This window comes from Lytechinus pictus, chromosome 5 (genome assembly GCF_037042905.1).
Source record: "Lytechinus pictus isolate F3 Inbred chromosome 5, Lp3.0, whole genome shotgun sequence".
NCBI classification, from domain to species: Eukaryota; Metazoa; Echinodermata; class Echinoidea; order Temnopleuroida; family Toxopneustidae; genus Lytechinus; species Lytechinus pictus.
The window spans coordinates 14,131,901-14,149,057 of NC_087249.1; the positions used below are offsets into that span (position 1 = coordinate 14,131,901).

At 36.8% G+C, this 17,157-nt stretch overlaps 1 protein-coding gene across 3 annotated transcripts in view; it reads right to left on the reverse strand.

Moving 5' to 3' along the window:
* The window catches only part of LOC129262385 (heterogeneous nuclear ribonucleoprotein K-like), a 30,762-nt gene extending 21,480 nt beyond the window's left edge, over positions 1–9,282 (reverse strand). Inside the window, exons 1-2 of one of the 3 annotated variants that reach the window (XM_054900495.2) lie at positions 9,177–9,282; positions 1,163–1,219 (exon numbers count right to left, since the gene is read on the reverse strand). In XM_054900495.2, coding sequence (XP_054756470.2) covers positions 1,163–1,218 — 56 coding nt within the window. In that variant the 5' untranslated portion in view covers position 1,219; positions 9,177–9,282. Of the gene's footprint in view, positions 1–1,162; positions 1,220–3,432; positions 3,919–9,176 lie in introns of those variants that run through there. The other 2 variants (XM_054900496.2, XM_054900494.2) reach the window with 2 other exon arrangements.
* Between the last annotated feature and the right edge of the window lie 7,875 nt (positions 9,283–17,157).

The window sequence follows — 17,157 nt, forward strand, 5'->3', positions numbered from 1 at the left end:
GGAGGACGGACCATGGATCGGTTTGGGCCGGACCAGACCAGGTGGTTTGAGTACGGGCCAAGGGGTTGGATCCCAACGGGCCGGTTGAGATTGGCATCAGGTCGGGCAGGTGGGCGGGCAGGGTTGGGCGGGCGGATGATTGGGCGGACGATGGGCGGAGAACAATCATGTGGAGATACCGATGTTAGGAGAGGATCAATTGGAGGTCAAATCGGGGTCATTATGTACATTCAAATAATATACATCAGAGATGAGGATAAACATTTTTTAAAGTGATATATCACAACATTTGGGGTCCCAGTTATGGTCAATAGTTTAGGTCAATACACATTATACAACTGGTAGGATCTCAAGAATGTCAATTGTTCCCAAACAATGGAGAATCATAAATACATATATGCAGATTATTTTTGGATCAGTTTGGTTCAGAGATAGGACACGGGAGACATCGGATCGGGCCAGGCCAGGGTAAGCATGGTGGAAGGACATGACAGAGAAAGGGCCCTTAAACGCCATGAAGGCAATAGATACTTGTAATATGGAGTGGACAAATGTTTCAAACCTATCAATTATCAGTACTGAGCATTCTATTCTATTATTTCTTAACCCACTGGAGCCTGTCTGGTTATTTAACAACACACATTTTCCGTAGACCCAAGCAAGCATACACACAGCTTCAGTCTCCAACAGTTTAAAAAAATATGGTTCACCCAAATTTTTCTTGATTTATATCATATTAAGTAAAAACGAGTACCTTTCCCGATAAAAAAAATAATCCCAAATCTATCTATGAACAACAGAACTACACTTGGAAAAGTAATAAAATAATGTTACTAAATTTGAAGATGAATTTCATGTCTCATGACGAATAAGTTTCCTCAATAATCCAAATTAAAAAAAAAAGCAAAAAAATTGAGAAGAAAGAAAATCAGCAATGGTTTAAATAAGCTTCGTAAATCTCAACAACCAAAGTTAAAAATAATGAAGTTATGACAAGGGTAATTCTCTTTTGAATAGTCCTAGCACTAAGGAATTTAGCTGTGTCTTATGTATTCATTTCCACCATCTTCTTTCCTTGTCAAATAGATTACAACAGAAGGAAAAAAAAACCTTTTCCCTTATTGTTTTCTTTTCAATTTTGAGGAAATTTAAAACCACTAACCTTCTTCCGAAGCTGGTTGATATTTGAGCCTTCCTTTCCGATGATTCCACCAGCATTCTAAAAGAAAAATAGAGCAGAAAGTTTTTTTATAACTTTTTAAGAAAATTCTAGCCACACAAAAGAACCATGAATGCAGTCAATAAAAGCTCTATTTCATTGTCATCTAAACCCTAGTTTTGAAGATGGCAAGCTATAATACTTTGTATTGATCAATGGTATTGTCAGAATCACCTTTACCCTCTCTTATAACAAAGAGCATTTAACAGTTCATCATAAACTAATAAACTAAAGGTACAAAAAACAACCCATGCTCTTTTGATATAAGAAGAAGATTAATTCAAATACTATGAAAAACTGGGTGCGGGGGATGTATATGACATCTCACTTGGTGCTGTCATAGTTTTGCACATTTAATAATGCAAAGAAATATATTATTTTGTACGTGTGGGTGTGTGGTAGAGGTGTGTAATAAGAGTTTGACCAAGAGCAATGTTTTACATAGCAATGTTTTCCCCGGCTTTTTGCCGGGAGCCCCGCATTTAGCGGGAACCCTCCTTTATCAGAAGGGTATTCAAGGCTTACTAAATAAGCCCAAATAATCAGAGGCCGAAAGAGATGTAGCATGAGATCATCAGAAGAGTTAGGTAGGGATTACAAAGGAAAGCCCTGCTGAGTTTGGAACAGATGAAGGGTGGTTGTATGCACAGTCAAGTTTTTGAAGAAGAAAAGCACCCCTCACATTCATGCCGAATCTGGCTTTCACAGAACTCCAAACCTCTCTCACCAATTGCTCACTCAATAACCATACATTCAATTGATTTTTTATTAGGCTGGAAGTCATAAACCTAAATAACAAACCCAAAATGCACCACAAGACGTAGCTACTTCCAGGTAGCGTATCAATCGATTTTCATCAACATTGTTTCTCCCTCATTTTAATAAAGCCCACCCAATGCTCATACAGAATATTGAGTTTGACCCAGGAAGTACACAATACATGTGTGAACATAATGTGTCAGTGTGAACCAGAAGAAGGCTGTTGAAGAATCCAGACTGAGATCTCTGTTGCGTTCCAGCAATTAAATTAAAACGATTGTTGTTCTGCAGAATCACCTTTCAAAACGCATCTGTTTTTATGTCCGTTTCCCATTTGGAAAGACGTTTCTATTTACAACAAACCAACCCCCAAATATGCTTGAACACAATTTTGGTTTGAACTAAACGTGTTTGTAAACCATGTTTTGTGGGTAAAAAATGCGTCAACTGAACGCAGCAAACGACAGTTGGGGTCTTGTGGACAGTCTGCTCCGAGTTCTATTGTTGACGAGGTGGCGCGTGGCAGGCCAATGGCTTAACAAATACCCACTACAAAGGATTCAAGATTGGGATAGAACTGTTCAACCATGACAGATTGTCTGTAGAAAGGTTTCAACCAAATACACATGCCAGGCCTACAACAAAGTAACAAAAAAATCAATATTTTACAGACAGAGAAAGAAAGAGAGTGTGAGAGTTAGAGAGAGGGGGAGGGAGAAAATAAGAGAGGGGGGGAAACAGAGATCAAACAAGAGAGAGAGAGGAGGGAGAAAGAGAGCGAAAAGAGAGTTGGGGAGATAGAGATCAAACAAGAGAGAGAGTGAGAGAGAGATCGGGAGACAGGAACAGAGACAAAGAGAGAAAGAAAGAGACTAGAGAAAGGGGAAAGAGAACAATGGTCAAAGGTCATACCGGACCAGATGCTACTCCTTGATGCAGCATATCACAGTAACACAAATGTCTGGGCTACCAATGGCAATGAAATGGATAACATCTGAGGTAACCCAATATTAAAGAACGGTATCCTTTCATTCATGGAGAGAAGGTGCATCTCAAACATGTATGAATAAAAAGGCTGAATTCAATAGTATTGATCACCAAAGTTTCATTTAATGGTGACAAAATACAGAGAAGTAAAAGAGATACAATGATGAGAAAACATTTGTCACCAAAACATATGAAAAAAGAAAGCAACGAAAGGCAAACAAATGAAGTGATAAGCATTCTGAGACAAAAGTGTTACAACTCTTGCCACAAAGAGTACCCTTTTTCATTGTTACTCACCTAAGAGCAAAAATTTGAATCAAATACAAATGTAAAACTCTCACAAAGGCCCCTCAATGTATGACTACAGACATATTTCTGGTTTAAAAAACAAGAAAACTACTCCCTTAAATATACATTGTGAAACTAATATGAAAATATTTCCATAGTGATGAATGATGCAGACTTACCATAACAACCATGAATCTTTTGTCAAAAAGAAAGAATAGGTGGTTTTTCTTAAGTAAACTCCACATAGCCAGTCAATCTAATCGCTTCTTTGTTATGATGACTATATATGCGAAATTACACAAGTGGCTAAGAGCTTTGCTCCCGATAGCTATTTCCATGAAATATCATCTGGACGCCACATTATCATGCTCCGTAAAAAGGAGTCGAGGTTAAAATAATGATGAAACCAGGCCCGAGCGGGAGACGTTTCAGAAATCATATCTCCAGCAGCAGTCAAAGTCCTGCCCTGCATCAAAATCCTCGTGTAAAGCACGCAAGGTTCCACCAACATCATCACCATGATGCCATCCGAGTTCTTCCATTTTTTTTCCCTTCTACCGGTATTAGTAATCCAAGATAACAAGACATCTTCGGCTATACCGGTATCCCATGGCTTGTACGATTCCATCTCGCTGAGACAACTGCCTGTTTGATTCTGTTACATCTTCCACCAAATACACAATCCTTTTATACCTCCCCTCCACCCAAGTTCTTTGTCCCCCTCTCTCTCTCCCTCCCGGTCTCTTTCTCTGTTCGATGACGGGTCAACCCAACCCCCCCCCCCTCTTCTCTCTCTTTCTTTCTCCCCCAAACTCTAACAAGCTCTTGTTCAGAGGGTCTCTGTGAGTTCATTCATTAGTGACTCAACTCTACGGCTGAGTAGCTGCTAAGCCTTGGAGTCAACAAAAACCCATGTGCACGTGCCGAGGAGGCTGGCCGATAACTCACTTCGACAAAGGCTCAATACAATGAATGTCCACTAGGGAATTATGCAAATTACAAACCAATATATATCCTATGTCCCTTTCTCTCTCTCTCTTTCTCTCTGGAAATTTTCGCCAATTAGTGCAGATTCTATTGTCTACATCCCCGTATTCATTGCCGTTAATGGCTGGGGCTAATTAAGCCATGCACGGGGGTAATGGCTATCAGTCCTCGAAAATGTTTCCAAAAAGATAATTCAATACAGCTTAGACAATCCATTAGTATATTACACATCATATAGTAAATTACAAATGCAAATTCCAAAATGGTTGAGACGGGGAGACTTCCCCCTTAAAATGCTCTCTGCAAATTACAGCGCAATCATCACTATCATCAATTTACAATTAAGATCAGATCAAGTTGTATAATTGTCATTGCTTCATAATGGAGAGAATGGAAGTGTTTGGACGACTCTACAGGGATTTGAAATACATCGAAATAGGCTGTTGATTGTTACCAGTCGAAAGCTTTAGATTAAAAAGTAAATCATAAAGATTTATTCTTAAACCTGGAATGATTTACATTCAAATCTTGAAGATTTAAATCTGAATCTAAACTGTTTGCTATTCACAACTCACTTGGATTTCTTATAAAGCAATCGAATATGAAATAAAGCAATGAGTGTAGAGCTCATTGATAGTCCTCCACACAAAGTGTCAATTTTCTTTTGTCACAAAGCACCTGAATAAGAATCTCTGAACTCTTTACTCTAAATGCAGGATTGATATAGGCCATTGAAAGATAAAAAAAGTAAATAAAATAGGCCTAATCAGGCAAAACAAAGAAGAAAAAAAACAGAGGGTTAAAGTGTTAATTTGCCCCCAAATTTCCAAAATAGTCCTTTGCTACGAAAGAGCCCCTGTTAATTGGACAATTTCAAGTTAGGTGCTGACCTTTTGGTGATGGTGTCGGTGTTCGATCATGGTGTTGGTGTTTGGTTGTTTTACAATATACTTCAGCGCACGCTGCGCCAAACTTGAAATGAAGGTGGTCCTGAGACGAATGGTGTTAAGTTACTATGCTTAGGATCATTCTTGCAACCTCACATGGGTGACTTTAGGATTTGAGGCTATAGAAAGCCACATCAATATGCTTCTTACACTAACACAAACACCATGCAGCACTGAACTTCAAATCATCCACTGTTCTACAATTCAGAACTAATATAATTCAGCATATTAGCAGAGAGTATTAATATTTTACCATGTCTGTAATGCTTATCAAAATCATATAAACTACATACAGTATAAAAGTCAGAAAATAGGTCCTAATTTCAAAGGAAAATGGGGTAATTTCGTTTTAATTGTCTCGGGCATCTGATGTGTTTATGTTAATTTCCATGTGGATAGATAATGCATGCATGCTAAAGTTTGTTGTTTGTTTCACTCTAATGTTAATGCACTTTTGTAATCATCTGACTCATTAAGTCGGTGAAGCCAAAGTTTTTTTTTTTTTAATTGAGAAAATCATGAATAAAGCAAGTGTTGCAAAGCTGGTAGCCTAGAGAAGCCCTATAAAAAAAGAAAATCATGACACAACCCAGTGAGCAGGATAAATGAATGGAAATCCTCATATATTGTTATCCCATTCAGTCCAAATTTCACCATTTTTCTTCTGTCTTCAGTTTGGACACACAAAAACTATCGTGATCGCTAACCACCTGCCCATGGGGGAGTAGGCCCCTATTGTTTGGCGTCACACACCCCTGCTTTTATAGACAAAAACTATACTTCCAATAACCTACACCAATTATTCCATTCTTTGGGGCAAACAAAGAAGCAGGCCCTGCCAATCGCCACTGATCAACCAATAAGATAAGGGTATTCCCGTGATGAGAAATTGGGTCTCATTAATAACAAACATTTACTTTTCTAATTGCACGTCCAATCATAGGTTTCGCAGCAATTAGCACTGTTGCATTTTGCTCCACTTTGGGCAATCTGCATAATGAATAATTTTTCCACTTCATCAAAGCGACCTTTGATCCTATAAAATTGTTTCTAAATTTATATGTATCAGTGGAGAGAAGGGATGAATGCCCAAGTTTAATGAGAAAACTGGATCACAGCATATTCACACACTCCCACACGCAAAAATACCAATTATTTGTACAAGAACAGTTTTAGGAATCACACACAGACATTCCCCTTTCATTCCTTTTTTTAGGGGGGGGGTTCACACTTGCCCTAACCAGTTCAAAGTTCTAGTATGAACTTTTCTACAATTCTACATTATGGATGTGCATTCATCTTTTTTTTCAAATCAAAACTCCTAATGATTTTCTTTTATAATGTAGCATTTTTTTATTGGTTGGTTTGAAAGCACTGTATGATCGAGAAAACAAAGAATTATCTTGCTGCAATCAAGAAGTATCATGTCATGTCAATCTCTCTGATTCATGCAGTGTACTTCTTATTGTAAACAGAACAGCTGTCATCTAGTAATGTAGAATACCAATTGAATCACTAGTATCCTGTCATGAGTTTTGGTATAAATGTAAATGTAGTATTTATTGTCAAAGTTCAAATTCTCTGTCACAAATGTGAAAGATACATGTGCTTCATGTGCTTAAAAGGTGGGGAAAGTTTACAGCGAAAATCTCAAATAAACAAATTAGGTCCAAAATAATGTTCTTAAGATTACTTGTGATACAAAATAATTCCACAAGCATAGGGGTAAACTACCAATAGGAAAAGACACAATAGCATAAGGAGGAAAGAGGAGTAGAGGAAAGAGATGGAGAAGAGAGAGAGAGAGAGAGAGGGGTAGATATAATTTAGATTCCAATTATAAGAAGAATGAAGAAAAAGAGATGGGCATGCATGTTCTTATAAACTCTTCTGTGCCAGAATAGACTACATGTACGCATGTTGAATGGATTAGGCCACAAACGATGTGTGAAACAAAGACCACCTTTAAGGTAGAGAAGATATAGTGCCCTTTTTAAGCAAGTGGTCTTCAATATTAGTTAGCAGGTTCCTATTATGCATACATTGATGGGGAATATTAAAGGGAAATGAAACTAGTGATCTTTATAGACAGGTGGTCCTTCTGTACAGGTGATCACTTAAGCAAGTCTGGTTGTAGGCTATTTATGGTGATGCAGTAAAAACACAAAACACGTCAATCTATCACTATTGCATGTTAACATTGGATATATGTCAGAATTGCAGACTCGACAGGATATATTTTGATTGAGTAAAATAAATAGCAATCAAATGTTTATGGAAATGTAAAAAAAAACAGGTCGGTTTAGGTTCATTACAATTTTCTCTAAAACAATTTGATAGAACTCCAGATGGTTGGAAATGAGGGTAATGAAAAAGCTAAGTAGTATCAGAAAGGGAGATAATTTTTCTGCAACTTTTGTGAATGCTTTATGATGTAACATATCTTTTTGAAGTAACTCCTTGAGAATTGTCGGCATTTGAAAGCAAGCGTGGTTCCTGATTTTGTCGGATCTTTAAACAATAAAAACCCCCATGGCAATGTAAGAGCCCAGTTTAATGGATGAAAGAGTGTAATTCGGAGAGCAGTCAAGCCGATAAGGAACTTGTGTAATGATGGAATCATTCCGTCTTCCGAGGGACAGCATATACATCTTACACCCACGAACGCAGACACATGTACTTTTCACAAGGTTTCATACGGAGCAAAATAACCCAGATTGTACTGAATGCTGTTCACATCTGCTTAAATTCTCATCTCCTTCCCGAGAGCTCTTTGTGTCCGAGAACTTATTTTGAAATAGTCAACCCGTATCTGACCACCCAACTCAAAATCCATTTAACTCAGTGGGCAAGGTTCTCTTATCAAATATTTTAAAAATGGAAGATTAAAAAATTATCTTAAAGGATAATTATATTATTGTTATTATTATTTAGAAGCTTAATGTCAATAAGAAACTTTTTGTCTTCCTCCGTTTATAAGAAAATAAACCATGAAATATAACCAAACATGAGAAGTTTATAGGACCCCTTTCTCAGACTGCAGAGAGTGTAGGATTACTGAATCGGATGCTTATCTCATGCTTGAGAGAAGTTCAAATTTCAAACTTTTTACTCCAACAGTGTTCTCTGAAAATCGCCCTGAACGTTGACTTGATTGCCTTGTATAGTACGGGTTTTTAGCTTCTCGAATTTGACAGGTTATACATCATTCTGAAGCTTAGAATCCATTTTTTCAATGAACAAAAAAAAATGATTTTAAGATATTAATTCTGGCTAACTCATTGTGGGTCACATATGAGAATTTAGTTCTATAAAGGTAATGAAACCGTCCATGTCATTCACATAAAGCTTGTAATACATGTACCTACGTGCACCGACTGGGATCCTAAAAGGAACCCGAAGTCTGGTTAATTTTAACCCCTCTCTGAACACAGGTACTTTGTAAGAAAGATGTAAGTGTACAGATCATCAAACTGTCTTTTTGTCCTATTGTAAAAAACCAACAACTTGACCATGTTGACAAGGTTTAAGTTGTTTTCTTCTGTCTTTGTGTATCAGCAAAGTTGACATACAAAAGATACAGTCTTCATGTCATCAAGTCACAAAGACAAAAGGATCTTGTCTTGTTTTCTTGTCCCGACTACTTTAAACCAGTATCTTGCTTGATATTAGTTTCCCAAAGCGCTTACAATTTGGTTTTAATGGTTTTGATGTTACCTTTGCAAATTTAATGAATTTAGTGATTACAGCCTTGCCGATTCAATGATATTAATGATTATTTAATTCAATCTTTTTTACCATTAAACGAGAGATACTTGTGCATTAAAATTGGGCAAGGTATGTGATGAAATATTCCCCTCTTTCTTCTGAACTGTTTCAAGACATTTTGGGAGGGGCTCTGTCACAAAAATTATTAGGCCAACCCATAAAATGTGGTATATTCCCTGAATGAAATCAAACAAATCACAATAAAAAGGAATGGAACTTACACTGCTTGGAATTAAGACACGGAACGACACCTTGGCTCCATCTCCACGAGGGCGCTTGTTATTCTGGTTTGCCACTGCGTTTTCTTCTGCAGATCTTTTACCACCTATACGCAAGAAATCCAAGAAGTGAAGAAAAACAAATGTAGTGAGAAATGTAGACGACATTCAAACATGGGTTGATTTGCATTTTGGTGCCAAAGCCCCAGGCCTTTCTTTGTCCCTCCACTTTTCAATATCTTGTTAATGTTCTTAACTTGGTTTATCCACTATTATTGTATATGTATAGAGATTTTTTTATTGAGTTTTTTTAAATTTGATGAAATTTTGTATTCAATTGTGTAAAATAAATGAATTGAAAAGCAAAAGTCTGCACTACCTGTTCCATTGGGAATCCAGCAAAAAGTCTTTTTGCTTCTAATCCCCCAATTCTTTTAAAGCCCAGACAATACAATAGGTGGTTTCAAACCGCCTGGATCATAAGAATCCCTGTTACAATACGAGAACTTCTTTATGGTAAAAAATACCTATTAATTATTCCTGCATTCACACCGCCCTGAAACGTACCCTTCGGGATAAGTTCCTGAAGTTACGAGCATGCGCAGTATGGTCTGATAAGCAAGCGAGGCGCGAGATTCAAAATCACTAGCTCAGCAGCCACCTAAGGCAAGTTCCCATAAATTGCTTTCACATTGCCAAAATACCTGCGACCTTGGAAAAATCCCCGCGAAAGTTCTCGGGGAGATTATGTGTAATTTGCTTTCACATTGCCAATATTACCTGGTATTTTCTGATTGGGGTAAATATCCCGATCAGAAAATACCTGGAACAGACGAACTTTGAAGCCGTCTGAAACCACCCCTATGAGGGAATGCAAGAATAACAATAGGGTCCAGGTAGGTGTTTCATAAAGCTGTTTGTAAGTTAAGAACGACTCAAAGAACAACTGGTGATCCTTTCTTGTGGTAAATGGTATATTCATTGGCGATGGTTATGTGCGTAAGCAAGGTTCATCAGTCGTTCTTAAAGTCGGTCTTCAATTACAAACAGCTTTATGAAACAGCCCCTAGGGAGTGCTGGTATAAAAGACACTGAGGAAGGTTCCTGCTTAAAAAAACTCAGCACGGACTTCCCGTAACGTGTCTTTATGCAATCTGCCTTCATGTTACCATTTGATGTATTAACTGCAAGCTGACTTTGCATATTTAACTAAGACAATGACAAATAGCACATGCATCATGCCTGGTACTTAGTCTTTTGGCATTTGCAAGAAAAGGCATAATCAAAGTGCAAACATCATAATGGCAAAGACACGAGAAATGAAAGTCATTCATCTAATTACGGAACCTGGATAATAAATGTCACAGGAAGTAAGTGGTGAAGAAGATGGCAAAAAGAAAGGGGGAAAGAAACAAAGATGAGAATACCAGCAATTATTAAAAACTAGGGATGTTTATAGAGTGTTGTTGAAAGCAAACATTTACTCAAGACAAGTCAATATATCTGCTCGTCAGCACTGCTTCTGTGCACACAAAGTACAGTCCCACCTCCATCATCATTAACCGAACACATCTCATGACTAACGTCTTATTCACCCGCTTCCTCTATGTATACCTATGAAGCTGAATAGGCTGATCGAAGTCATCTTATCATCATTTCTCATTTTCTCCAATAGTAATGCGACACATAGGGCCTGTATTCACAACAGAGGATTGAACCCTCAGTCTTTTTTTTAAGCGTGCTGAAATATGCGGAAATAAATTATGTTGTCAATTTGTGTATCTATAGGACCTTGAGAAATGTATGGTGACAATCTCTGTACCAGTATACTTTAAGACAAAAACTATGTAGGTCAAGGTTTTATCCATGGGGTTCTTCAAACCTACTTTGTGAGGTTGGGCCAGTGGTGTGTTCCAACCTTTAATCAAACGGTTGGTGGAGAAACTATTAATCAGATCAAAATCTATTTCGCAATTCTTTAAACAACTTTGCGAATGCATTGCAACCTCCTTACTATAACTTCAGGATGGATACTAACCAAATTTGTCTGTTTCTACTCGGAAAGCAGCTGCCGGTCGCGGGGAAAGGGGAGATAAACCGTCTGGAAGCAGTAGATTCTGTGTGATGGTGTCAAAGAGACTCTCACACCCCCAGACTCCTGGCTACCCACCACCACCTGTCCCTGTCACGTACCTCCTTCCGCCCCCATTCATTCTCTAACCCCCATTCCATGGACTGTTTCAACACCGTCCAGATGCCCATCTTCCTGCCTCTGTCTCCCCTCTTTAAAAAACCTTAATAATCTACATGCAAAATAAGTATCGATCATATTCCTCCGTCAAACACTACCCATAATGCCTCATTTCCAGTGCTAAGTCATCTTTGAAGGTTTGCGATGTGCTTTCATTCCAGCAGATGCATTTGGATTTCCTTTGAGAACTATATTGGTTTCAGTAGTTTTATTCTAAGAATTTATTTTCCCAGAACATTTTTCCCCCATTTTAGTATTTCAAGGAGAAATCAAAGTCACTTCTGCATGACACACAGAACAACCCAAAATCTATCACAAACTCGGTTGTATATCCTGCATAATTTGGTGTTTTAAATCTAAAATTTAAGACGAGGGAGCGAATGATGAGCGATATGCTAGCCTAGGTTTGTGCGTGTAACGGCAGATGACTCATGAGGACTGCGTGAGACTGCTCCTAAATAAATAATGACATGAGATTGGCCTGAGCTAGTTGGCTCTATGGACATTAAGATGGGGGGAGTGTGGGAATCAGGTAGGGAAGCAATTTTCCTGGGTTTTTTTTAATACATAAACCTGCTGTACATGCTAATTAGCAAATTGAGTTGATTGCATGCTATATCACTCATGGCACATTAAGGGATAGACAGTACGCATTACAAGTGAAGGTGTTGTGTCATATGGTTAGCGCATACATAATAATATCCTCAACATGACAAATGAATTAAGAAATTGATTTTGAAAAAAAAAATACAAATATACAGTGAATAACTGCTTTCTACATAGGCCATGCAAAATGTTTTTTAATACATCATATTTAAACACCCCCCACCCAAAAAAAGGGTACATATATTATAATCTGATTTTTTTTCTTCTAAGAACCATCTGCTTTTAAAAAGAGAAAAATTCCAATAAAAAACATGACAATAATACTTTCTTAGTTTCTTGAAGCAATTTTCATAAATAAATGTTGAAATGACATTTAGTTATTGATTTTTATTCAATATGCAATTTGCTTTAATATTGAAATTGCAGCGGAGGTTAGCAATAGGTCTGCTGTTTTTCATTATTTCATTTTAAGCTAATATCATTTAAATGAAAATAATGTGTTCTTTCAAACTATATAGATTTCCATGTCACTGAATTTATAATATTCTTGCATGTATAAAATATAGTTTCCTCCTGATAGACACATCTCCTTTTCAAAAACTCTTAGGCAAACATTCCTAAGAATGTGAATGAGTTTTCTTTATCACATTCTTATTTAATTGAACAAATTTTGGTTGCAATTAAGATTTGTAATAAAAAGTGTTTACATCAGAATCTCCAAACGGCGGGAGTTTGTTCAAATGAAAATATTATCAGCTCAAGCAATAACTGCCATAAATTCTGAGCTGGATCGAGAAAAGGAATCACCACTCCCTTTTTTAGCGCCCCCATAATTTGTGGAGTAAACGTCAAACCCAACTTGTGTCCACTGGCTGATTTCTCAGCACAATATGACTGCTCGAGCAATTGCTACACGGGAAGATGCCCAGAAGCAGGGCGAACCGCATTGCCCCGTCGTATTTGCATTCTAATTGTATCGTAAGTATACATGCATACACGGGAGAGGGCCATCTGAGGGGCAGAAAGAGAGAGAGAAATTGAAGAATTTAGATTGACAGAGAAAAGGAGAGAGGAGAGAAGGAAGGGGACAAAGACTGGTTTAGGATTCAACCACGGCCACGAGAAAGATTCAGTTTCATCGTTATCATAGCAGAATAGGAAATCTACGTCGGGACGTGATCTTGCACAATTTAACATATCTAGAGACGTTAAGACCAACATACCACTGTAGCTCATTTAACAGAACAAGCATCATGTTACAGTTTAATAGGCCATGAAAGATCCCTGAATATTGGAGACCTCTTGTATGTCAACTTTCTTCATGGTGAATTAGGACCTTAAAGAGACTTTGTTCAATTAAACATTGATGCCATTTTCAATTTAGCAAAAGAACTTTGATTAAAAAAGAAAAGAATAGAAGAATGAACATTTGAGAAATGAACAACAAAGAATATGAAACTAAAGTGAAAACATCATTACAATTAATTAGACATAGAATATAAAGATCATTGAAAAAATATACAACTCGGATATAAAGGGTGAAATGTCAGTCAAATCAATTCTTGGAAACCAGTTTAACATACAAAGTGAAGCCACACCCACCTACCTAATACATCTCTCTTGCTGTATAATTTCTTTGGAGGGTTGTAAGCATGGAAACCCAAATTTCTTCCAGTGTTCTGAATCCATTTCAGAGAATCATGTCCCAGTAATCAATACTCTTATTTGCTTGACAACTAGGCTTCTACATGTAAGTCAATATACAGTGTAAAATGTTGTTTAAATTTTCTTAAAATTTCTTTTTAAACAGTTAAACATAAATTGACCATGGACATTGAAGAGGCTTCTGTTACCATGAAATATCACTTCTATATCTTAATATGTAGATGTACTATTTAAAAATGTTGTTTAAATTTTAAACATGTTGTTTAAGGCCCTCACTCTAACAACTAAATGTTTCAACTTAGCATTGCCCAGTGTGTTTGCCTTGTATTATTATATTGTTTTGTTTGTTAAGCTTAATTTTTTGTTTTTATTGCCTTTTGTTACAATAACTCTGATCTGTTTTAATTAAGTTGTAAACATTGTAATTTTACCTTGATTATGATTTTATGATTTAATAAAACATACAAATATAAAAACTAAATGTTTCAACTTTAAACAATTTTTTTGATTTCTTAAAAACAACCTGTTTAATAGAAAAAAAATGTTAAAAAATTTGAACATTAGTTGTTGGAGTGACGGGCTTAAACAACTTGATTAAAATTTAAGACATTTTTACAGTGTACATCTACATTAGATATGGATGTATTAAATGGGTCAATTAGGGTTGGTTAACAGAAGCCTCTACAATGATCATGGCTAATTTATGTCTTTGCAGCTTAAAAACAAACGTTTTTATTTCCAAACAATTCAAACAAATTTGCCAACGATAGCTAAACAATGGCATAAATCAAAATGTCTGGCACATCTACACCCTAAATTACAGAGATTAAACATAAAAGCAGATTGGCTCAGGATAGTAAATTGAACTCTGGATTAAGATTTCAATCCAAAAGGTTTATTTGAGATCTAAATACTAAATTCCAAAGATGAAACTAGCTTGACACTACTCAAAGACATTGTGGATCTATTCTAAATCCATTGGATTATGAATGCGCACTTAAATGTGCATGGATTCAATGTTCCAGTACCAATTAATATGTCAGAAATTCTCATGTCGAAAAACTATTACACCTATTCTTTGCCTGTCATAACCTTTTAAACGATAAATCTATTTGTAATATCCTGGATGTAACTTGTTCTGTAAAAACAATATTCAAGAAAAAACACTGAGCACAGTTCTCAACATGCATTTCTATGATATCATATTGCACACAATATTATTCCTGGTTTTTTTTTTTCAAACCCTTCTCTTGCGAGATCTTTCCCTTGATCATTTCATCCCCCACTTCACGTCCATTTGGCCCAAGGAATAAGCAGTGCTCACCGAGGGTGGTGCGTGTGGCGAATCGCAATCGACACATTTGCAGAGCCCCTCTTGTCTTGTTGAATAAATACGGAGGGGTTCGTTGTCATTCAAGATGGCACATCGCAATCAATAACTTACGCCTGCTGCCTGTCTACCAGTTTTTATCTTTCCTCAACTACGTATAAATTGCTCAGATTGGGGAACACACTTCACAGCGCCAACCGTCCGTCAATCAATCGTTACAAATTTCATTTGGGTGCTGAATTTATTTTCATGAACTCTCAAATGAAAAATAAAAAGAAGGGAAGAGAAATATTACAGTTCAAATCACAAGTTGTTTAAAATGGAGAACATGACTGAAAAGGCATTTTATAATAATGTTTTCAGTGATAAATGATAAATGTTTTTCAGATGAAGGTGATTGGAATGAAATGTGGGGGCTGCAACTAAGCCAGATTCTCAAAAAAACATAATGATTCATTTCCCTCGGACAAAGTTGAAATTTCTTCTCTGTTAATTTGGTTAAAATTCTTGCTGTTGACAAGCAATTGAACGCAAACTTTTTTTGGGGTCAAAATGTGGCTACGTATAAGGAAATTTCAGCCCCACTCTGTTAAAGCAACAGTGGGGAAATAAACATTTAGCACAATAACGCATCTTCCAGTCTATCACACTTGAATTTATGGAAAGCTTTATAAAACAGGCCCCACAATGGTCTATCATAAACGAAAATTGAACATGCCCAATAAATTCAAAGACAGCAAGGAAATCATATACATGTACACAGAAAGAAAAAAAATAGCACGCTGTTTAAGCCGGTCACTCTAACAACAAGTTGTTTAAACAATAGTTGCTTAAACTACGTGCTTAAAATTTTAAACAGCGTTTTTACTGTGTAAGGCATTAAAGAACACAAGATAGAAGAGATGAAAAAGGAGAGATGATTAAATCATTACAAAGACCACTTGTATAAGTATTTCAATACACACCTTGAACCTCACTTGCTCTTCACATGCAATTTTGTGTAACAAAGAAAGTGGATTATCACAACAAAAATGTGAAAAACTGCTCATTTTTCAAATATTTGGCGAAAGTCCAATGGAGGTAATTTTTTTTACTACATGCAGGATGGGCGGTGGGGGGGGGGGGGGGCCTAAGTAATTTTCTTCTTTCCTTTTATGTTATTTCTAGTATTCTTTCCTCTCTATTTCATATTTTGTTTTATATCCAACACTGATCAAACCCTGGATAGTGCTTGGTTCAAATATATAGCATCATGAGACTAAATATATTCTAACTATGATGTTGCAAGATGTCAGACCTCGCTATAATTTTCAACCGGCGAATATTCTGACATCATTATTCAAAATAACACATTATTATCTACATGTATATAGAGCGTTTTAGCCATGCATTAAAAACACATATTTTTGTCTGCATTAATTGCCTGTGCAGTATCAGAGCGAATCCCTAAAATGACTGAAATCCGACGAATATCCCATAGGCTCCTGTACAAAATTAACCGTTGAGTATGAGAACATATTCAACCATCTAGTGTGCATGCGAGAATGCATGAAATATACAATACATACAACAATTAAAGCAATGCGATGCGCAGCATAGATCACAATTACGCTCAATGACGTCATAATTAACTACATGTAGGTCGCACGTCAATGACCAAAATTGATCCTAAAGTGATGATGCCATAATGTGATTAGTGATATGTTAATATCAAATTTCTCCCTCTTTTTTTTGGGGGGGGTGTATAGATGATAAAATAATTATATTGGATGGCTTTATTTCATGAAATACCAGAAATATTCCACTCGTTAAGGCCAATATTCCACTCATCTGTGATTCGTGGAAAATTTTCCCAAACTCTTGGAATATTTCTGGTATTCCATTCTGAGCCATCCAATATAATATAAATATTTAACTAATCTCTTGGGCGTGCCGTCAAGGGAGCTGTCTCTCCTGGGCAAGTCCAGTGGCGCGTTGGCGCAGGCACTAATCCACGTTCTGCTGGGCGTGGTGGCTTTGAAAAAAGTAGGTCGTTCAACGCGAGTAACTGGACTCTGCAAGCTCAGCACATATATTTTGGTTCTAATTCATTAAAAGTATGATATCAAACAGATAAATCAGGTACTAATCCT